General features: G+C 53.1%; 2 protein-coding genes across 3 annotated transcripts; both read right to left on the reverse strand.

Moving 5' to 3' along the window:
* Positions 1-1,145: 1,145 nt before the first annotated feature.
* TMEM116 (transmembrane protein 116) lies at positions 1,146-13,958 on the reverse strand. Of its 2 annotated transcripts, XM_071571753.1 has the most exons (11): positions 13,857-13,958; positions 13,310-13,356; positions 13,091-13,154; positions 9,108-9,239; positions 5,459-5,563; positions 4,045-4,094; positions 3,230-3,313; positions 3,016-3,154; positions 2,138-2,282; positions 1,983-2,056; positions 1,146-1,749 (listed from the first exon to the last, which is right to left on the reverse strand). In XM_071571753.1, the coding sequence occupies exons 1-11, from the start codon at positions 13,902-13,904 to the stop codon at positions 1,549-1,551; spliced, it is 1,089 nt and encodes a 362-aa protein (XP_071427854.1). In that variant the 5' UTR covers positions 13,905-13,958; the 3' UTR covers positions 1,146-1,548. The 2 variants fall into 2 exon arrangements, with proteins under 2 accessions (XP_071427854.1, XP_071427856.1); XM_071571755.1 differs by lacking the exons at positions 13,091-13,154; positions 13,310-13,356; positions 13,857-13,958 and adding an exon at positions 12,425-12,629.
* Positions 13,959-14,726: 768 nt separating this feature from the next.
* ERP29 (endoplasmic reticulum protein 29) lies at positions 14,727-19,380 on the reverse strand. The gene is made up of 3 exons (XM_071572284.1): positions 19,213-19,380; positions 17,773-17,911; positions 14,727-16,545 (listed from the first exon to the last, which is right to left on the reverse strand). The coding sequence occupies exons 1-3, from the start codon at positions 19,330-19,332 to the stop codon at positions 16,043-16,045; spliced, it is 762 nt and encodes a 253-aa protein (XP_071428385.1). The 5' UTR covers positions 19,333-19,380; the 3' UTR covers positions 14,727-16,042.
* Positions 19,381-22,942: the final 3,562 nt, after the last annotated feature.

Genomic DNA, 22,942 nt, shown 5'->3' on the forward strand with positions numbered 1-22,942 from the left:
AGAGGGGGGTGTTTAATGTGCTGCTGCCTCATGCCAGGCCTCGGGGCTGTGCCAGGGAGAGGGTCCCATCCTCCCCATGGAACTCCTGAGGCTGCACAGCCTCAGACTGGCACTCCAAGGGAACTGACACTCAGGGCAGGGACAAACAGCCAGGATGGTGTCTTGGATCATCTACAGGGACAAACAGCCAGGGTGAAGTGTCCTGGATCAGCAGCAGGGACAGCCAGGCAGGGTGAAGTGTCCTGGATCAGCAGCAGGGACAAAGCCAGGGTGAAGTGTCCTGGATCAGCAGCAGGGACAAAGCCAGGGTGAAGTGTCCTGGATCAGCAGCACCCAGGGGGTGAATCACACAATTCTCAGGCAGAAAGATTTTGGAATCAAACCTTTCCTGTGACTCCCCAAGGCACGTTATGTCTGAACTTTGGGACTGGAGAATGGGCTCCTGAGGAGGATTTAAAGCACCAGGTGGAAGAAGATGCCTCAAAACCTGCTGAGTCAAAGCTGCCCTGTGGGGAACTTGCTGTGGAAAGCTGAGCTCAGGCACCAGACTCAGTTAAACCTGGCCTGGATACAAACACAGGGCTGGAGCTGGAGCTGGTTTTTATCCTGTAGAACAGGAACATGGAATTGTTTCACTCACTCTGGAAGAGAAAATCAGCCATTGACCAAAACACCAGGGGTGTGGGACTGACACAGTGTACAGAGTTGGGTAAGTTAATTACAGAAAACTGGAGTGTTTCCTCCTCTTGTATAACCTGCTGTGTAAAAATTTGGGTTGCACCCAAAAAGTGAAGCTGATAAAAAATAGTGTAAGTTTAGGGAGTTGTTTTCAACACAGTTGAAGATGCAGTTTATTTTCTATGGAATGGTGGGACCTCAGTAAATAATTCACTTGAGCATCTGGAAGGGCAGAGAGGGGTTCAGATGAAATCCTGCTCACCTGGTTCATGAGAGATGCTCCAGGGGGTTGAAGAAGCTGATTTGTGTGAGGATTCTTGGCATGAAGAACAGAAGGGAAATGTGCAGAAATTCCAGGCCTGGAAGTCAGTACTGATATTTTTTATCCTGTTTTTGCAGTTCCTCATTCCCTGGAGTTGGCTCTTAGAGTGGTGCAAGATCTCAGGGTTATGGGGAACTCAGAGATATAAAAATATTCACTCTGCTTTACTGTTCATTAGTAATGGTAAATACTCAGAGAAATAAAACAACTACTTGGAGAAGTAAAACATCCTCTGCTGGAGCTGGATGAGACCTCTGAGCTGTTACAAAACAACTACTTGGAGAAGTAAAACATTGTCTGTTGGTGCTGAGCTGTTCCACACCATCTGCTGCTTTTCTAGGGGTATTTCCAGAAGGAGACAGTCTGCCCTAAGGATTTACCGTGGTTAAAGAACCCATTTAGAGTCCGTAGGACTGTCAAATAAATAACCCTCTCCGCGGAGTGTCCCCGGTGTCCCTGCCCGGGCTCTGCATCCCCGGGCACCGGGAGCGACAGCCCCGCCGGGCCGGGGTGGCACTGCTGGCACAGGGAGCTGCGGGCAGGGCCCCTCACAGCAGGGTGGAGCCGGAGCCCGCGGGGTCCGGGGCGCTGCTGGGCGCTGTGCTGGAGTAGAATTTCTTCTGCGAGCGCAGCAGAGGGGTCTGCGTGTCCACGTCCCGCCGGGAGCCGCGTTTGAGAGCCAGGAACGCGTGCTGGGTCCAGCCGTACACCAGGCAGTTCAGCAGCCCCTGCGAGGCTGCCGTGAGAGCCTGCGGGAGAGAACAGGATGGGATCAGGGCTCCTGGCAGCTCAGGAGGCCTTGGGAAGCTGCTGGGAGAGAGAACAGGGGAGAACTTCAGGAGCCCCTGGATGAGCCTGGGGGAGGGAACAGTGGGATCAGGGCTCCTGGAACTTCAGGAGCCCCTGAGAAGTTGCTGGGAGAGAGCAGGGGAAGAGAAGGCGCCAATCAGGGCTCCTGGGGGCTGCAGGGACAGGGATTTACCTGCAGGATCAGCAGGGCCATGTAGATCTTGCTGGTGGTTGACACAGTCAGCTTCAGCATGCCAAGGAGCACAGCTGTGGAGAGGGAAGGACAGGAGGGTGTTGCTGTGACCCCTCTCTGGGGACAGGGTGGGAGGAGCTCAGAGCTCTGCTCACCTGGGGCCCAGCAGCAGAAGAACACCACGGGGTAAAAGACCACCCTCTGCTCCACCATCCTGATCATGGCCCACTGCTGGTCACCCAGGAAGCCCGTGGAGGTCACAAACCTCTTGTACAGCCCTCGGGCCTGGCTGAGGATGACCTGCAAGGGAACAGGCAGACACTGCTTGGGCTGGGAGGTGCTGCAGGAACCCACCTCAGCCCACCCAGCCTTGTCACACAACAGTGGAACCCTGGGGGAGATGCTGCTTTGCATGGGACCTTTTCTAAACTGAGGATTCTGAACGGATTTGGGCTCTTAGAATCATAAAATCCTTTAGGCTGGAAAAGACCTCCAAGATCATCAAGTCCAAGCATTAATGACCTGTTGCTGACCATTCAGTAGGTGAACTGCTGCCAAGCTCTGAGCCCTCCCTACCTGCTGAATCCCTTGTGGGATGGGCTGACAGAACACAGGGCTCCAGAAGGATCTCTGTGGTGGCACAGGGACATTTTCTCTCCCCTACCAGCCCTTCCAAAATAACCACACAGTTATTCCTCTGATATATTTACAAGGGCACAGAGTGGCAGGACAAGGGGCAATGGCTTCAAACTGGACTAGAGTGGGTTTAGGTGGGATACTGGGAAGAAAGGGGGTGAGGCCCTGGCACAGGGTGCCCAGAGAAGCTGTGGCTGCCCCATCCCTGGAAGTGTCCAAGGCCAGGCTGGACAGGGCTTGGAGTGACCTGGGATAGTGGGAAGTGTCCCTGCCCATGGCAGGGGGTGGCACTGGATGGGTTTAAGTCCCTTCCAACCCAACCCATTCCATGATTCCAAGGTAGCCTGGCCTCTGGTGCCATGCAAGCAAAAACACAAAGGTGGCCCATGTTCCCTACCAGAATGGCCAGGAAGCTGACGAGGAAGGAGAGCAGGAAGACGCCGATGCCGTAGAGGTGCATGGCACGGCACACGGCACCGCTCGGGCTCGGCGCCTCGGCGGCACCCACGGCCACCTCTGTGTGCATCAGGAGGCACCTGCAGGACAAGGGGCACAGTCTGAGCTCCTGCTCACCCCCAGGGCCACGGGCAGGGCCAGGGGGGGCAGCTCACCCGTGCTTCTGGCTGAAGTTCTGGTAGCAGTTGCTGCTGTTGCCCAGGCAGAACACCGGCACCATGAGCAGGAAGGGGACGAGGCTGCAGGAGACAGGACAGCACAGCCATGGGTTATTGCACTGCCCCACCAACCCCTAGCCAGCACCACTTGGTGCTTCTCCTGTCCCCACAGAGGAATTTAATGTTGTTTTTGCTGACACTGCTCTGGAAAAGTATTTTATCAGCTTTAGCAACATTGGTGTTTTCATTCAGGAGGGCTAATCATTGGTACAGGGAGCACCTTGTGGAAAACCACAGCTGGTTAATGAAGTTATAATTAACTTGGTTGAAAAAAACCCTCTTAGTTGTGTTCCTGAGGACACTCTGCTGCTAATGAGGACCTTTACAGGTTTTAGTAAAATTGCTCCAAAACAAGTAGGAAGCAGAGACCAACACAGGGCAGTTTGTCAAACCCACATCACACAGCCAGGGAGAATTAAATCTCACCAAATCCACATCATCCTGCCAGGGAGAATTAATCTCACCAAATCCATGTCACTCTGCCAGGGAGAATTAAATTTCACCAAACATCATCCTGCCAGGGAGAATTAAATCTCACCAAACCCACATCACCCTGCCAGGAAGAACTAAACCTTATCAAAACTACATCATTCAGGGACAATTAAATCTTACCAAAACTCCATCATTCAGGAGGAATTAAACCTTACCAAAACTCCACCATCCAGGGAGAACCAAACCTTACCAAAAGTCCATCAGCCAGGGAGAACCAAACCTTACCAGAAGTCCATTATTCAGGGAGAACCAAACCTTACCTGGATGAGATCGTTGCTATTCGGCCAACACAACTGGTGTACTCCACAACCTGCAAAAGCCAAAGAGCTCAGGTAACTCCTCACTCCTGTGCAGTCCCTGCCCACAGGAACCAGCCCCAGGGAGCCCTCCAGCAGCTGAGGGTCCTTCAAACACTGATTCATGCCCAGGACAAATGTTTAGTTCTACTTTGCACTGAGTCAACACAGCCAAGTTCAGCCTGGTCTGGTTTGGAGCAGATTCAACCCACGCTGAGTGTCCTGTTCTGCTTCAGCAGGAGGATCAGAGCAGGGAACCTGGACCTGGACAAGTTTATTCACTTCACTTGGCCCTGATCCTCAGAAACTTTATGTTCTGGTGGAGAAATTCAGGCAGTTTGGAGTGTCCTGGTATCTGCTCACCAGGAAATGTGCTTTGGCAGTGGGACCCACCCAGCAGCTTCAACCCACCATGGGACACTGGAGGGTGGGGAATTCTGGCAAGTGTCAAGAGGGAATCCAATCCTCCAGGGGGATCCAAAATCTATGGATAAAATCCCTTAAATGCAGAGTGCTCTGCCCAGCCTGATGTGCCCACAGTGCCCCATGGAATACCTGGGACACAAAGCTTGCTGTGCACAGCAAATGTCTGGGGAGGAAAAGGGCTGGCTGGGGCAGCGGGGCTGGTTGGTTTTCTGGGAAGAGCTGCATTAGGTATGTGCCAGGGATACACAGGGATACACAGGGAGCCCCAGAGCAGTCCTGGTGCCTCCCTGCTCCCCTGGGAGTGAGGGGGAAACAACAGCAAGGAGGATTTTGGTCATGAGGTGTGTGAAGTGTTTGCTCAGCCTGTGGCACAGGGAGTGTTTCCTGTGTCCTTGTTCCTCAGGTCCCACTGGTACAGTCCTGCCCCAGAGGGGTTGGGAAAGGCCAATGATGGGGAAGTGAGGACTGGCCACTGCCCACTGAGCCAGCAGCTCCTGTCATCACTGTTCACACCTCAAACCCTCAGGTGTTTCAGATGTTCACACCTCCTGCCTGTCCCCCTCAGGTGTCACACAGCACTCGAGAGCCTTGAGGCTCTCGAGTGCTGTGTGACACCTGAGGGGGACAGGGAATGTCAGGTCTCATTCCAGACTATCCCTCTGCTCTCCTGTCCCTCTGCTGTGTCCTGGAGAAGGCAGTGACAGCACCAAACCAGCCCCTCAGCTGCTGCAAACCCCTGGTCTTCCAGCTGCTTCCCAAAGCCCCAGGGCTGAGCTGCTCCCCCAGACCCAGCAGTGACTCTGCTGACCCCGGTGACGTGTCAGCCACGGGCCAGAAGGGCCTTCAAGGTCCTTGTGGGGAGGTCAATCATTCTGTGTGCAGCCCCCAAGCCCCACCACCCCCCAAATCAGACCTGGACACCCAACAGGTGCTCCACATCAGTCCTGCTCACCTGGAGGGGCACCCTGAAGAGGTTCTGGTTGTACTTCACCTTCAGGTCCATGTACAGGTGCCAGGTGTAGTTGACAGTGTAGAGGAAAGAGGCCACGTAGAATATCTGGGAAACACAAATGGTGTTTCAATCCTACAATAACAGTTGCTGTAGCACATTTAGCTCCTCCCTGATGAGCCCAAGGGACAGAGACAGGAACACCTGCCAAAGGTGAGGATCCCTCACCACCCCCATGCTGGGGAGAGGCTCCCACTGCAAACCACACACAGGCAGCTCCACCTTGGCCTCAGACAGGACAGGGGAACTGAGGGCAGCAGAGCTGTCTTAGAAACACAAATCATTGGGATTTGGCTCGTTTTTTGGCCCAAATCTTGGCAACAAGAGGTTCAAAGGCACGTGGAGCCCCCCTGTGTTACACCCATTGGGAAACAACACAGATGTGACATTCAGATTTGCCTGTTGAAGAAGGAGCTCAGAGAATTCACGGAAACACAGAACAATGGAATAATTAAAGAGCAAAGTGAGGGCAGAGAATATCTGCCTGAGTTAACATCCCAAATGCCTCTTCTCTCCATGGGAAAAAGGAGGGGAGAAAAGATGGAGCACACTGTCCTCCTCTGAGAGTTTCACAGCCCTCGATTCTCTCTTCAGATGAGACCAAATATCTAAAATTTCCTGTAAGACCTCCCAAATCTTTATCCCATTTATTTCCAAACCCGTGTTTGCTCCAGGCTGCCTGATCAGAGCATGCACATGCACGTGCTGTTTGCTACAGGAAACACACACTTCAGTGGCAAAGGCAAAGAGGAAGGGCTGGACAAGGCAATTCTTTTCCGGGGATTTGCTGTCCTTTGCCAAGAGGATAAGGAACACAGGTCTGCCCCCCTGGTACCATCCATGGCTGGGAAAGGAGGCACTAAACAAACTTGGCCTCCTTCACTGAGGCTGCAAACACTCTTGGCTGGCTCAAGAGGCCGAGTCAAGGGGCTGTGACATTGCAGCAGGAACACTGCAGTGACTTTCCAGCTCATTAAACAAGCTTTAATGAGAGTTTGCTGCCCTTCTGCAATTCCTCCCAGGGAAGGCCATGAAAACAGTGCACAAAGATCATTCTCTTGCACCGAGAGAGGCTCAAGAAATGTCAGCACTTCCTTGTGGTTTGGAGGAGGGAACCAAACCCCACCTGGGAAGGTGCCAGCAGAAAGTGAGGGGAATTCTGCTCTCCTGACCCTCAGCTTTGGGGCTGGGGCCAGTCCTGCAGCACCTCCCCTGAGGAGATGGAGCAGAGACACCAGAGTCCCTCATTATCCACCAGTGGTGCTCCCATTGTGCTCCCTAGCGTGAGCAGAGCCTGCCAGGACATCATTAGGCCACTGGAACTGAACTGGAAGAACAGGGGGGGAGTTGTGCAATTACAACCACAATCCCTGTTCTGCACTTTATTATTGTAACACAGAGGCAAGGCAGGATTGGGAGAGAACACAGGGGACAGCAAAGGGAGCAGAATTTACATTAATAGCAATCAAAGCTGTGGGGCTGAAACAGAGAAAGCCCATGAAACAAGCCAATCTCCTCCTTTATGGATTCTGGGGAGCTACATCGCTGCAGCATCAGCCCGTGGGGATAAATGAGGGCAAACAACCTGAATAAGGCAAAGTGCTGTCCCTGCCCTGGGACATGCCAGGGACCCTGGTGTGAGTCTGTCCAAGGGCTGCCAGCTGCAAACACCCTCCCCTGCCCATCTCACCCTTTGCCATCTGACATGTTCCAGGGGTTGGTGAGCAGAGAAGCCAAGTGTGTGTCTGAGACACCCAGGAACACAGTGAGACATTTATTTGCTCATTCTCTCGGGTTCTGCTCCACAGCAGCTGCTGTTGAACCTCCCCTGGCCCCTTCTGACGCACCAGGTGCTGTTCCCACCACGCCAGTGCAGGGGTGTGGGGTGGGGTGGGGTGTCCTACACTGTCACATGCTCCATGGGGACAGGTTGCCATGGCAAGTGCTCCATTTGTTTTCGTTTCTCCCAGAGCAAACAGCAGTGACAGCTCTTGCCAGGCAAACCCCAGTTCTGCCACGTGGACACTCCTTGTGCCAGGGGGGACTGGTGGTGGCACATGGGAGAGGAGCCTGGTGACACTGGCTGGGGTCAGGATGTGGCCCTGCACACCCCCCCGGGGCACCCTGACTGTCCCCTGTGCCCCCCTGGCCCAAGGCCAGCCCTGCCCACCCAGCATGAGGACAAACCCCCACTTTGCCCACCTTTCCATGCTGGTGTCCCTGAGAAGCACAACCACAGGCTGGAAAAAGGAGGGCAGAAAACAGCCAGAAGTGCATGGGAGCTGAGAAATGATGGCATGCTGTCTATATCCAACCTATTTCTCCTCCAGCATTGCAACCTGCCTTCTCCAGGCCATGGAAAGGTCACACTGCCATCAAGAACTGCCACTGAGACCAGGGAAACAGCTCAGGAACAACCTCAGTCCCATGTGCTCCTTCCACCTTCTGGCTCTGAAACTCTCTCCCAAGCTCTCCTCATTTTCCCCTGTACCATCACCTTGAAAACATCTTTGATGCTGTTCTGCATCATTCCCCAAAGGACAAGTTATCCACATCCCACTGTTTCATCTCACCATGAACATATTGCAGAGCTGGAGAGACCAGGGATGAGCCTGGAGTGGAACAGCTGCTCTCAACAGCCTCAGCAACACACCTGTATCCACAAACCCAGCTGCTGGAACATCCCTGGGCTGCAGGAACCCACCCCAGGCACACAACAGTGGGAACAATTCCACTGCACACCTGTAGCTTCTTCCCTGCCCTCTTCAAGGCACAAGGAGATCCTTTGGCTTCAGATGCTGCAGCTCAGTGAGGATATTCAGTGAGGCCACCAGGCTCCCAGGGAGCTTCCTGAGCCCACACAACACACATCAAGGCTCCCAAAAGTCCCTTGCTCTTCTCTTAAGAGCATGTCTTCTTTTAAGCCATCATTAAGAGGAAAATGTTAATCCCAGGGATCATCACTTGGCTGGACCCTGCAGGGATTTTTTGGAGCGGTGATTTCCAAAGCCTAATGCTGAGAAGGGAACTGGGTGAGACAAAACAAACTGTCAGGAGAATGGAGTTCACTCCCTCCACTCCAATGAGTCTCCAGCATAGGGAACCAGCTGGAAGCAGCACTGATGGAGCAGCCCCTGAGCATCCTGGGGGAGAGCACCAAGAGCAGGGCTGTTTGTGTGAGTCATGCTGGGAACCTGAGCTCAGGTGAGCCCCAGGATGTGCCTGTTCCTGCCCAGGCTGGAAGGAGCACGAGGAGGAACAGAAAAACTGCTGTGTGAGGCACTGAGGCCACAGCAGGCAAGGGAGCCAGCAGCAAAGAGACCAAGCCCCATCACCCACTTCAGACAGGCAGTCACAAACCCCCACGGTCTCTTTGCCTTCCTCAAGGCCTCTCCCACTGCAGGGATCCTAAACCCAAGCACTGCCATCTCCCTTTTTCACACAAAGCCAAGAGATCTGTAATCAAGTTCACATGGGGAGCCTCAGCCAAAGCCTTTGTACCAACAGCCCCCATGGCCACACTGTGACCACCAGAAGGGTTAATGGTGGCAAATCACTGTCCCAGCAGCAATGTGAGGCCACAGGTACTCACCTGCCCCGTGGCTTGCAGGTTGTAGCAGATGAGGTCCTGCTGGGAGGTGGGTGAGCTGTAGAGCAGAGCCCCAGCCAGCCAGCACATCCCCAAAAACAGGTCTGAGAGGCTCAGGTAGAACAGTGGGCGCACCTGTGGGGAGGGAAGAGGCTCAGCAGCTGTGAGAGGGGTCACAGCACTCCCACAGCCACCCTGCTGCAGTGTCACCCCAGCGTCACACACACAGGGACCAAGCACAGCCTGCCAAGGGGAGGGATGTGTGTCAGCACAAGGCCAGTGCCCCACTGCAAACTCACTTTGAAAGCCTTAATTGGGCACAAGTGGGGCATGAATGGCACCGTGCAGAGGGATGATCCTCCCCTCAGGGAAGCACCATGGCAAGATTTCTGAGAGCAGACAATTAAACTGCAGCAAACCTTGAAAGCTTCCACCTAAAAAGTCTCCTCTGTTTTCCCAGATAAGTAAGTTTAAAGAAAAGTTGGCAGATTAAAATAATTCAACCACTACTCCTGAGCATCACCCTTGTTTTCAGTCCTTTAAAATTACTTTACCAGTTCCTAGAAGAAAGATTAATTGTGCTCAGACTAATCAGCCAAGTAGGGACAGTAATACATCAGGTTCTCTGGTGTTGTCTGAACACTGTCATCCCCCAGCTCTGCTGGTGAGCTCTCCTTGCAGGCAAAATCCACACAGAGTCCTGCTCTCAGAAGCTCTTCCAGTGCACACCCCTTGCTCTATCCACCCTTTGTGCCACTAAGATCCAAGAGCTGCATCAAAACTACCAGGAAATAGCTCAAATATCCATAATTTCACAATTTTGCAGAAAAAGACAGACTGGCAGGGAGAAGAGGTATCACATTTCAAATCAACTCTTAGAGAAATCAAATTTTTGGCAAACACAAACCCCTCTTAAGTATGAGATAACTTAAACCAGGCATGTTTCCTCTGTGGTCGTTTCTGCTGGTGACTAAGGCTGGGACTGTTCTACACGTCAGATCAACTTCCACTGAGCCACCAGTGCCTACTGGAACAGACTCAGGTCTCCTCAAACAGCCTCCAGCCCATTTCCAGTTTGCACTCACTGGCCAGGACTGTAAACACTGCAGGAAAACATTTGTGCAAAATTCTGGCCAACATTTGTGTTGTTAGTGGGAGAGCAGAGACTCTGGAAAAGCAGCCTGATTATCTGCATTCTTAATTGCAGCCTTTGGTCCCTCATTTTCAGCATCCTGGAGAGAAAATGATGGTGATTTCCTTTCCCCACAGGAAATGCTAATGTTAAACACAGCATGAGAACATTTCAGGAGGCTTTGGTTGTATTTTTTTATCATGGAATTGAGCTTTTGTTGGGATTTGGCTCGATATTGTCCTGGAAGTAAATATTTGCCACCCATCATGCTGTGTTGTACTCGTTCCCACGAGCAATGAGAAAGAGATTTGTGAGATTGATAAGAGTTAAGGTAGATCTGATTGAGCCAGATTTGTCCTTGAGGCATGATGGCATAAATATCTGGAGGTAATTTTTATATCATTTCATTTAGAATGCCATTTTTAAGCAGGCTCTTCCTTGCTGGTGCAGAATGGAAGCCCTGGCACGACAGGCTGGGCACACCATCTGCTTTGCAGCAGGGCAGGTTAAACCAAACAGCTCTAAAAGAAGCAGAGAAACAACTTTTGCAATCAAACAGGTGACCCCTCTCTGCAGCAACAAGTGTCCTTGGAGGGAGGCACTGCTGGCTGGTGAGGAGTGTGGGCACAGACCTGAATAAAGAAGTGGGTGATTCAGTGGTGAGCAAAGGCAGTTTGTGTCTGACTTGCAAAAGGGGAAAGAAAATACCGAAAGGTATTTATAAAATAGAGGAAGGCACTGGAAAGACGTAACGATTTCCATCCTGGCAGGTCCACACGCCAGGCTGGGCAATGTGACCACCACCCAGGCACGTGGGGGGCAGAGGTTCCTCATGAACCTGCTGAGCTCAGGTGTCTCCTGAATTTAGCTCAGGCTGAAGGGTTTTACTGACCCCATAAAGACAGAAAAGCTTCCAGAATGCAATATTTGATTTCTGGGGGCAGGAGGGGAAGTGTTTCTAACATGGTTCTCCTCCCAGCCTGCAGAGCTGTTTATTTTTAAACATTTTGCTGTGGGTCCTCATGACTCGGGCCATAGACTGTTTGTGGCAAGCTTGGATGTGGATCTCTTCCAGCCCCTTTGTTTACAAACTTCCACAGCAGAGCAGAAACATGAGGACAAGGCAATGGGGAAGTTACTGAGGATTGGGTGGCTCTTGAAAGCCCAGCAGCAGCTCTGCCCTGGCAGCAGGATTGGAGCCTGGCAGGCTGTGCAGAGCAGCCCCTCCAGCTGGCAGCCACCCCTCCTGCCTGGATTTGCAGAAATAATCTGAGCAGGAACATCTGGACTCCTTGGAGCAGGGAGGGCCCATCTGTGACCTGCAGCCATGAGAGGCTCCCAGCAGCTCCCAAGCCACATCCTGTGGCAGAGCTGAAGGGCTCCTCAGGAACCAGAGTGCTGGCCATGGAAGGAACGGGATCAGGCTGCTGAGTCACACCAGGACACCTGCCAGGCCCAGCTCTGCATCATTCCAGAGTGCAGCACCCAGAAGAGAAGCACATCTGGAGCTCTTCAGGTGCAGAAGATACAGTAGAAAGAGCTTTTGATGTGCACCTTGAGCAGCACAAGCTCAAGCAGGTTTTCCATTCCAGCACTGAGGTGAAGTCCCAGCCTTCATTCCTCCTTGGGAATGCATAGAGATCTCCACAACTCCTTCTGGATGTGCTGTGCAGAGCATTTCCAGGAGGAAAGACTCCTGTGTGTTGTGAGGGGGGCAGATCTGCCCTGCAGACTTGGACTCATGTTCTCCTCCCCACTCTGCTTCATCCAGCCACGTGTCAGTTGTCAGCTTGCCTGTATGCCTTCCTCCTCCAGGGATAACTCCTGCATTCCCTGCAAGTTCTGTTCTCTGGGCTGCAGATCAAACCCACAATGCACAAAGTACACTGAAGAGCAGGGAAGGACAAATACAGGTGCTGCCAGCTCCAGTGTCCCTCTGCTCTTACAGTAACCTGTTGTCTGCATGGTCCACAGGCCAGATCCTGCAAATCCTGGTCACCAAACCCCAGCTTCCCAGGGATCAGCTCTGCTCACTGCCTCTGGGAATTCCTGGGTGCACAGAAGGATTGCAAGTGGACATCCAAGCATGGCAGGATGGGGTGGAGATCTGTGGATACTGTGCATGTTCCAGAGATCTGCTTGTCCTGTTGGATATATCCCAGCCCCACAGGCTTCCCTGCACACGAACCTCCACATGGGATGCACTTGGGATGTTCCAGGCACTGCATTCCTGCTCCATCTGCAGCAGAGGCGCAGGTTGTCCCACTCCAAGCCATTTGTGCACCTGAGTCCCACAGCATCAGCATTAGGAGTGTTCATGGCAGGGGTGAATCTTCCAAAGACCCACTGCAGAGTTCAGCACAATAAACTGCTTTTCAGTCCCTTTTTGTCTGAACTTTGAGTTGTATCCATTTTAGTAGCTCACCTGTCTGGAAAAACTCCTTAGAGATACCCAAACCTCAACACCTGCAAAAGCATTTCCACAGGGACATCTCCAGTTTGCACTTCAGTAGCTCCGTGCAAGCTCTGCACGAGTTTTGTCCCACTGAGGAGGACAAGCTCCCAGGAACGACTGGGGGACTTTCCTGGTGCAGCAGAAAGCACAGGACTAAGGAACCTGCTTCTCCCTGCTCAGGTACAGCTCAAGGTCAGCCCCTTCAGCTCCTATCACAGACAACGAGCCAAATTCTTGGCAAGCCCTTTGTGGTTAACCTTTATGTGGTTAGACCAGGTTTAACCACATAACCCTGAGCCCTGTAGCTGCTTCTTGGAGGAGGTTTGTGCTCCAGGTGTGATCCACCCGCATGGGACCGACACCTCGGCTTAGGGAGGGACAAGGCGGCTCCGACCTTACCTCGGGGGACCGCACCGCGTTCTGGAAGACGGCGTAGGCAATAATCGAACTGGAACCTACAACGCTGCGGAAACAAAGCACAGGTTGGAACAGGAGCGCGTCTTCCTCGCCGGGATACGCGAGTTCTCTCTTCTTTTTCTTTTCTTTCCCCCCCCCGCCGGAGAAAATCGCCTTTGCGATGGTAACTCCGTGCCGGCACCGCGGGGTGGGCAGCGTTACCTGAGCATGGCCATGGTGAACTGGATCCACTGGAGCGCAGAGTAGACCTGGGGAAAGGACGGGACGGAGCTCAGGGGAATGCGGGGACGGGGAGCGGGAGGACGGACACAGACCGAGAATGGGGACTGGGGGGACCGGCACAGACCGGGGATGGGGTCTGGGAGTAGCGGCACAGACCGGGGACGGGGACAGCGGAGCCTCGGGGCAAGTGGGAAGCACAGACCGGAGAATCCCGAATAGAAACGGACAGCACAGACCGGGGAGTCGCCAATAGGAACGGGGAGGACAGATCGAGGACCGTGGTCTGGAGGGGTCCCGGGCAGGACCGTGGGCTGAGGGTCCCGGATAGGACCGTGCGCTGAGGGTCCCGGGTAGGAACGTGGACCGGGGAGTCTCGTGGGCTGGGAGTGTCTTGGGGAGGACCGTGGACTGAGGGTCCCGGGTAGGACCGTGGGCTGGGGGTCCCGGGGAGGAGCGGTCAGCGCTGCCGGTGCCGGCGGGGCGCGGGGCTGCAGCGGGAGGGGACGGAGGAGAAGGGCTCGCTCACCTCCTGCCAGCCGCCGTCCAGCCGGGCCGCCTCCGCCGGCACGGCCATGAGTCCCACCGCCACCGCCGTCGCGCTCGGGGCTGCGGCACCGCCCGCGCTCCGCCCCGGGGCCGCCCCGAGCCCGCCCGGCGGGGAAGAGGGGCTGGGGAGCACCGGGGGGATCGCCCCGGGCACCGGCGTCACCGCATCCCACCGCGGGCAGGACACACCGAGCCCCGGCGGGCGAGCTCGCCCCGGCACCGCTGCGGGACCCGACCCGAGGCGACCCCGCCGAGCTGCCCACGGAGGAGCCCGGCCCGGCAGCGGTGGCCAAAGGCGGGGAGGCGCCTCGAGGGGCACGGGAGGCGGCTCTGAGGGGCGTGTGGGGGCGGCTATGGCAGAGCCCGGGGCATGGTCCCCTCAGCGCCTCTGTGGCTGCTGCCCGCAGGGATTGGTCCCCATGGCACCTCAGCGGCTGCTGCCCTCAGGGGACTGTCCCCTCAGCGCCTCAGAAGCTCCGCAGCAGGAGCCAGGCCGGACAGTCTCCACACAGCTCTCCCAAGGACTGCCCGTGGTTATTCCTCTGTCCTTCCTGAGGGGAGAGGGTTGAGCCCGAGGGACAACTTGACACCCACTGAGGGACAACCTCACACTGAGGGACATCCTGACACCAAGGGACACCCTGACACCTGTGAGGGACACCCACAATCCGAAGGGACACCCTCACACTGAGGGACACCCTGACACCAACGAGGGACACCCTGACACCAAACCAGGGACGGACACCCTGACACCAACCCAGGGACGGACACCCTCACACCAACCCAGGGACGGACGCTCTGATCGTGGCATTGGCAGCAGTTTCTCTAGAAAATGCCTTGAAGAAGCAGCTCTGAATTGGAACATTTTATTATAGTATTATTAATACATCTTCACTCGCAGCAACGCCTGCTCCTTGTACCCACGCCAGGACTCAAAAGGCAGCAAAGCTCCCCCAGCAACCAGTTTGGCTTGAAGAACACTTGTAAAGTCAAACATTCAGGTGGTTTCTCTTCTCCACTCCCCGTGACCCCGAGCAGGGCTCAGCATCTTCCAGGGGCTCCTGAGCTCCACGGTGGGAACTGCAGTGTTGAGGACTCACCTGTTCCCCAGGCCACGCATCTCCACCAAAATAACACAGATGAGGCTTCTAAGGACACAAATGCTTCTGCCTCCTGTTACAGGAACTCATTTCCAAACATTTAAAACTCCCAAACACTGATGAAGCTTCAATCTGACGGTGTCAGTCGCTTCTGGAGGCTGGAGAAAATGTCTGTCCAAGTAACTGTGTCTCAGGACTCGATACTGGTCTCACCTTGTTCTGAACCTGGGAAATGAAGCCTGGAGGGGTAAAACAACCGAGGCATCGCATGTGCTCTTCAGCTGTGGGAAAACTCACCCAAATTCACCTCTGAAAAGCCAATTTTTTGCATGAACTGGTGAGACTGAGTGTTATAGCACCTCAAGGAGACTCTGCCCTTGCTCAGAGCTCACACACTCACTGTCAGGGGCCCACAAAGGATTTCAGGAGAATGTTTGGTGAAGTGGCTGCACTGGCCAGAAGATGAGAAAGTTGTGATATGAGGAACTGCCTTCAGTGGCAGCACTTGGCTGAAACCCAAACCAAACAGGGACAGGAGCTGGGGAACAGAAGGCAGAAAAAGGAAGCTCCCAGTCTCTTAGTCAACAACAGGTAAGGAGACTTGGAGCCCAACTGGGGCAACAAAATGTGTGTGTGGGGTGGATTAACAAGCACAAAATCCAAGGACACTATGGACAGGGAAAGGTGGGAATGCAAAGGGCACCCAATCTGTACCTTTTCTAGCACGTAAGATGGAATGTGAGACTGAATTTTGTTATTTGTTTGCCAGGGAACAGCTGTAAAAACCACCAGGAATGTGCTTCTGGCCAGGCTAGTACTGCTTTTGTTGTTGCCTGCTTTAACACAGTTATTGGATAGTATTACACAATACTGGTTGTCTTCCTTTTTGGTGACTTTTCCAACATTTAGAATACTGTGTTTTCAAGGAATGTCTTCCTCTTGATCTTCCAAAACTGAGAATACCAGAAGGAAATCTGCTGCTCTCTTGAAGTCAGCGGGAAGCTTGCTTGCATAAGGAGAACTCGTTAGGATTCGTTTCACAGCTTGTACAAAGTTCTCCATCACATCAGAGCTCATCTTTTTCACTATTCTTCTTCAGGAAAGAAGTGAGGATATTGAGGCTTTTCTGGAGCTCCTCCTTCTTGCCTTCACTCATTTTGTTCTTCTCTATCAGCTTTGTGATTCGCCCGACTTCATTAGCAGCAAACTCCTCTCCCTGCTCCAGGATCTTGCTCATAATTTTCAAGTACTGCTCAGCTGATTTCTTCTCGGTTTCCTTTGCTTTCCCTAAGCTCTCCTGCCCCTTTTTCAGCAGGGCCTGGCGCTCAGACCTCTCCGTGGTGCTCACGAACCTGCTGGCCAGCACGTCGAACTCCTTCAGGCAGCCTGGCATGCCCAGGTAGATGCCATTGCTCTTCAGCCAGCGCTGGATGGCCCCGGCCTTGATTTCCCCACTGTAAGGTAAGGCATTGGCAAAGTCACCATCCTGGAACAGGTAAAAAACAGGGAACTTTTCCTTATCCAGCTTGTACTTCTCTCCCAGCTCAGTGTTCAGTTTGTCGCCATAGTCTGTCAATGAGAAACAAAACACAGAAAAGCACTTAATCAAAAATTAATGCAGGATTCCCTCCTACACAAATATTTGTATCCAGCTACAACACATCCTAATAACCTGTTTGCCAGGAAATCACAGAATCATGGAATATCCTGAGTTGGAAGGGACCCATAAGGACCATCCAGTCCAGCCTCTGGCCCTGCATCCCAACAATCCCCTCCTGTCCCTGTCCTGCTGTCCAAACCCCCCTGGAGCTCTGGCAGCCTTGGGGCAGTGCCCACTGCCCTGTGGAGCCTGTTCCAAGGAAATGCCACACACTGAAACAAAAACACCTTGGAAAGTTTTCCAAAGAAACACAGAAGATTCTAATGGTGCTTTGCTGTGACTGTGAGAGCATAAGACAGTGGCAGGATCTTTACATACAAGCCCAGTCCTCCTTAAGGGAAATTAATAGCCATTTTCCCCTGGTTTTCCTCTATCCATTGATTTTATCTGAGTTTACAGCTGAATAGATTTTTTCCTGTTCATGTGTAGAGAATGATTTAGTTCTGACAGCATGCCAAGCTACAAGATGTTTACTCATCTTACATAAATTACTTACATAAACTGCATTTATTCTTGAGGACAGAAAACAAAGACACTTCAACTTTGCTTCTTAGAGAGTTCCACGTTTGTTTAGAAATACCAGTGTGGGTAGAACTTCCCAATTGGACAATTAACCTTAAATTCTTAATTCTACCTACAAAGCCAGCACAGGTAAGGCAACAGTGATCTATTCTTCACTGCTTTTCTCTTAAATCCAGGTATAAACACTTCAAGTTACAGCAGCCACAGTGCAACAACCCCCTTTCTGTGCTGCCTCAGGGTTTGCTGCAAGGAGTTAATCATGTTAAACATGCTTTGTTTGACCAGGATTGTGGCTAAAGCACAATTTGTGTAAGGTCTCTTCCCTGCAAATGGGACAGAAAGGTTTCTCTTGGCAAAGAAAGAACTAAAAAAGGCCAGAAGTGCTGGGGCTGGGCAGGGTGGCAGCAGTTCAGCAGCGTGGGCTGCTCCAGCTGAGGTGGATAAGCAGCTCTCCCACACACAGCAGGCTCAGCCACCAACCAGGGCAGCAGCTCTGCTGTCACATCCCTCCCTCACCCCAGAACTGCCTCAGGGCCTGTCTCAGCACAAACCCCACTGAAATTCATCTCCTCCTCCCCAGCCCACACTGTGCCCACCTGCCCAGGGCTCCTCACCTGATATTCCCACTTCAGCCACCAGAAGGTCCTCACTGGAGCCCGAGCTCTCTGCCAGCTTTTTAAACTCGTCTTGTTTCTCCCCATAGGGATATTGTGTGTCAAATTTCACAAGGACAAACTTGTGCTTTGGAATCACCTAAAACAAGAAAGGGGAAAAAAAAAAGACAACACTTGATCATTTCAGGCCTAAGCAATCCACAAGTCACCAAAGGTTGCTTCTGCTTGCTCTTCTTTTTCTGTGCAGTGAAGAGATGCAGAGAGAGAATGGAAATTTTATCTAATTATGGCCTTTCAAAAATGACTCAGTGCTGTGTGAAGGAAAGGATGAGCTTTGGGTGTCTATTCCTGCACCAGACGATGAAGATGGTATGTGGTAGGTTTGGAGGAGCTGATAATGCCTTTAATTGTAAGATTTGCTTGCTGTAAATCTGATTGGCATCTTGGAAGGAAATTGGCAAAACAACTTCCAGTGGTACATGAAAAGGAGAGGCCAAACGTCCCAGCAGGAGAGCTGCACTCTGAGCTAAGAGAGAGGCACAGGGAGGCAGAAGAGGTGCTGTACTGGCTCAGGAAATGAAGAATTCACGTTTTAATCGACTCCTCTTCACTCGAATCTTGCTCTGCTCGGGTGATGCCCTTTCCAACGAGCTTGCAAATGGAACCTCTCCCCTCGTTGTGGGTTTCTCCCTCCCTTCAGGGGAAGCCCGTGCAACATATTTTTGCCTTAGCGAGCAGGTTCTGGTTGCAGCACAGCTCTCCACCCACACAGGGCTCTGCTCAGACACCACCTGCGCGCACAGGTGGGCAGCGCACACGGCACTCACCGGGAGAGCGCCCTCCCTGCAGAGTCATTTACTGGAGGGAAAAACCCGCCCAGCGGAACCCTGTTGCTTTCTGATGGCCGAATAAGAGCGAACCCCCAAGCGGAGAGGCGGTGATGGAGGAGCCGAACCGAACCGAACCGAGCCCGCCGGGCCGGGCCGTGCCTTCCCCGCCTGTGCCCCGGGCCGGGTCGGGCTCCACTTGGACCGCGCCGATTGGCTGCCGCCCGCGCCCGCCGCCCTTCCATTGGCTGCCGCCCGCGCCCGCCGCTCTCCCATTGGCTGTGGCGCACCGTGGCCGCTCCGCCGGCGCCGCGCGCTCCCCGCGTCCATCCCGGTGTCCATTCCAGTGTCGCCCCCGTGTCCAAACCGGTGTCCATCCCGGTGTCGCTCCCGGTGCCGCTCCCCGCGCCGCCCCCCGCGTCCCTCCCAGTATCGCTCCTGGTGCGGCTCCCAGTGTCCATCTCGGTGTCGCCCCCAGTGCTACTCCCGGTACCCGGGCCTCGCTCCGCGCTCGCAGCCCTGCCCGGCCCCGGCGCTGCCGCCGAGCGCCCGCACTCGGCCCCGTGCGGCCCCCGCTCGCCCTCCATCCGCAGCGCTCGGGGCACGGCCGTACCTTGTAGAAGGTGATGGTGTCGAGCGGCACGGAGCCCTTGGTGTGCAGCGTGCTGCCGCCGGGCAGCGCCAGCCCGAGCAGGCACAGCAGCACCGAGCCCGCCGCGGCCGCCGCAGCCATGGCGGAGCGCAGGGAGCCGAGCGCCGGGACACGTGACGGCGAGACGGCCGTGGGGGCCCGCCCCGTCCCGCCCCGCCCCGGGGAGAGGCACCGCCGGCCCTGCTCCTGATAGTGGTGCTGCTGGCGGTGGAGGTACTGGTGGTGCCAGTGCCGCCGGCTCTGCTGGTGGTGCTGCTGCCGGTGGTGCCGCTGCTGGTGGAGGTACTGGTGCTGCCGGTGCTGCTGCTGGTGGTGCCGCTCCCACTGTTGGTGCTGCTGCTACTGGTGCTGCTGCCGGTGCCGGTGGTGCCTCTGCTGCTGTCGGTGCTGCTGGTGGTGCCGCTGCTGCTACTGCTACTGGTGCTGGTGCAGCTGCTGGTGCTGCTACTGGTGCTCCTACTGGTGCTGCCGGTGCTGCTGGTTCCGGTGCTTCTGCTGCTGGTGCCGCTGCTGGTACCGGTGCTGGTGCTGCTACTGATGCTGCTACTGGTGCCGCTGGTGCCGGTGCTGCCGGTTCCGGTGCCGCTGCCCGCGGAACGGGACGGGAGAGCGGCGTCCAGCAGCACCGGCAGGGCAGGGGAGCGCAGGAGGCAGGATGTGTCCACACGGATTAGCAGGGAGAGGGTGCGCGGTTGTTGCCTGAATTCTGTGAGGAAAAATCTTCCCGAGCCAATCTGGGGAAAGTCGAGAATAGGTCTTATTAGAAAGCATTGTAGATAAACAAAATATATTGACACGCACCTCGGTGTGTGGATTCTACAAATTTTATAACACTACTTAATTTTCCTATTTTAAAGGTTACATCCAGTCTAAAGAATTGTCCATCCCAGAAACTTGCCAGTTCCATCCCTTAACACGCCTTCTCTGAAACTGAGTTGGAGGTCTCAGGACCCCTTAGTCATTTTCACCTTCACCATCCTTGCATTACTTTTGGAGCTTCTCCAAGGTCTTCTCGGCTTTCTTATTATGCCATGTCTAAAATGGTATCTTATTATGGCTATACCCTGTTCTATTCCCCTAATCTTGGTACAAGTGTCCCATACGAGATGTTCTAATGACTGTCCTACCACAGAATTCAGGAATGTGGCACAGGGTTAGAAGCTGTTAGTTTAAATACAAGAAACTACCCAACTCTATAAAAATCTAAAAATATATGAAATGTGAAGGCAGCACAGTCATACCCACAGTGGCCTTTGCCACAGCCCTCCCACACGATTTTTTGTGTGTTACCAGGGCAGATGTGCACTGAAAGGAGCAGGTGAAGTGTGAGGGATGCCCAAGGCATGCAGAGCTGGCTGGCAGCACCGTGCCCAAGTGCTGACATGTGCCAGCCCCAGCCCAGCAGACACCACCCCCTGAGGATCCCCCCCTCTCTCTCCACCCTCCCTCGTGGCAGGGAATTTGGTTTTCTGCTTGCCCTGCACCAGCATGACCTGGCTCCATCCAGGGGTTTAGTGTAGAGGAGCATCCAAACAGAAAAATGAGAAGCAGCAAAACTGATTTGTAACGAAACTGACTTTTATATAAATTATAAACCCATCCAGTTTAAAGCAGTTCAGTTGCAGTTGTGTCACTTGAGTCCGTAGAAGGCTGAGGCATACACATCTCCTACAGTCATAAATTAACAGGAATCAAGGGAGAGAAAGTTCAGATAAGGCTGCAAATACAACAACAAAAAATTTCTAAGTTTACTAGCGGTTAAAATAAAGTCATGATTATCAAGGATTGCAAAATATAAATGCAATTTCTGAACAGTTAAAAAGTACAAAAATGATGGGCAACACAAACAAGCATTGTACAGTTTGTCCTGGGTGCAGACAGAGCAGGGCAGGAGATTTCCAACCTTTATCTACATCAGACACTGATTTTAAGCCGAGAGGAGTTGAGGAATCTGTAAAAGGATCGTGGCTCATGATCCCAGTAGTATAAAAGCAGTATTTTTGCAGTCTGTAAACAGTAGTCTTGGTAGCTTCTTCTAGGTATGTTTTTCAAATCATCACCCCCCTCAAAAAAAAATCCGAAACAAAAACAAACCCTAAGGGTGGAAGGGAACAGCAGCAATGGGTTATAGCTTGAATTTCATATCAGGTCCCCAGGGGACGTTTTCTGGAGGGGAAATGCTCTTTTGTAAGAAATATATATTTAACTGTACACAATTTATAGGGGGAGAGAAATTCTCCCTCAACCAAGCCCCCAGCCAGTCAGTACAGGGTCATTTTTGTCCACCACTTCCTCCTAGGGAGAAACTACAGCTTGGGAAGGGCTGGCATATGGTTCTGGAAAACACTGAGGAATCCAAAAATTGTTTGCCAAGGTTCTCACTCAGCAGTGTCTGGGACTGGGAAAAGGAAAGCAGGGACCACAGGGACAGTCCCTGTCCCCCTGCGCTGCCAGTGCTGGGACAGGGGCGAGCGAGCCGTGGGTCCATCTCCTCCCAGATGACATGTCTCCCTGCAGTTTCCGTTCTGCTTTCAAGGGAGATGATGCAGAAACTCTTTTAAAACCAAGTTCTCCTCTCAGCCCCACAGGAGGATTTCAAAGGCTTGGTTCTGTTACCTCACACTTCACTGTGTCGCTGTTGTTTCACTGACATGACCAGTTAAGTTCAACCTGGTGCAACAGCAGTGGAAGGAACTCCAGCATGGGCCACCCCCTGCACTGTCCCCTCGGGCTGAGGGTGCTGTGACAATCTTGCTGTCAGTGCTGGTGTTCGTGCAGAGCCTCTGGAACTGGCACTGCCTGGGGAGGGGACAGGGACAGCAGCAGGGAAACTGTGCCCTGTGGGTGAGCACAGGGACACTGTGCCCTGTGGGTGAGCACAGGGACAGCAGCACAGGGACACTGAGCCCTGTGGGTGAGCACAGGGACAGCAGCAGGGACATTGTGCCCCATGGATGAGCAGGGCAGTGCCAGGTTTGGCTCAGTGCTGCTCTTCACTGCACCATCTCAGCACTGGCACTGCTTTCACTCACCCTGCACAGCTGAAAGCACCAACTTCACTCACCAGTCTTGCTTTAATTCAAGGAGCACACCCTTCTTTCAAAAGATATTTCTATGAAACATGTAAGAGTTCAGTTTTGTTATTTTCTTTTTTTTTCCTTCAGGAAAAGGATTACTATAAAACAGACTTAACCCATTTTGGTATTCCTCCAGCCCAGAGCACTTACCAGACATGGTGAGTAAACCATCAGCACATCCACAACAATTTGACAACCTGCAGACATTCCTTTCCCTTTCAGGATGGGGCAAAGCAAAACTAAATCCAGCAAGAGCAGCTATTGGACTTTTTTTTTCTTTTTTTTTAATACAGGGGATTTATTAAAAAAATAGTCTCATCAACATTCTAGCATTGCTAACAAAACAGAAGAGATGACAAAGGCAGTCAGCTCTCTCAAAACTTTAAATCTAGACCTTGGATACCTGCTGCTTTAAATGAGAAGATGAGGAATCTGTGGAGTCTGTCCTGCCCCTCATTTTGCTGGCACATGAACTTTGTTCACCTATCAACGTTAGGCTGCATTGCTCCTTCAAAATGAAAAAACCCAGCAGGAATGCAGATTCTGTGTGAGCAGAGGATATGGTCACACTTTCTAACAGAAAGCTTAACGAGCCAGTACTTGGGTAACCAAAG

This window comes from Pithys albifrons, chromosome 17 (assembly GCF_047495875.1).
Source record: "Pithys albifrons albifrons isolate INPA30051 chromosome 17, PitAlb_v1, whole genome shotgun sequence".
Classification (NCBI taxonomy): domain Eukaryota; kingdom Metazoa; phylum Chordata; class Aves; order Passeriformes; family Thamnophilidae; genus Pithys; species Pithys albifrons.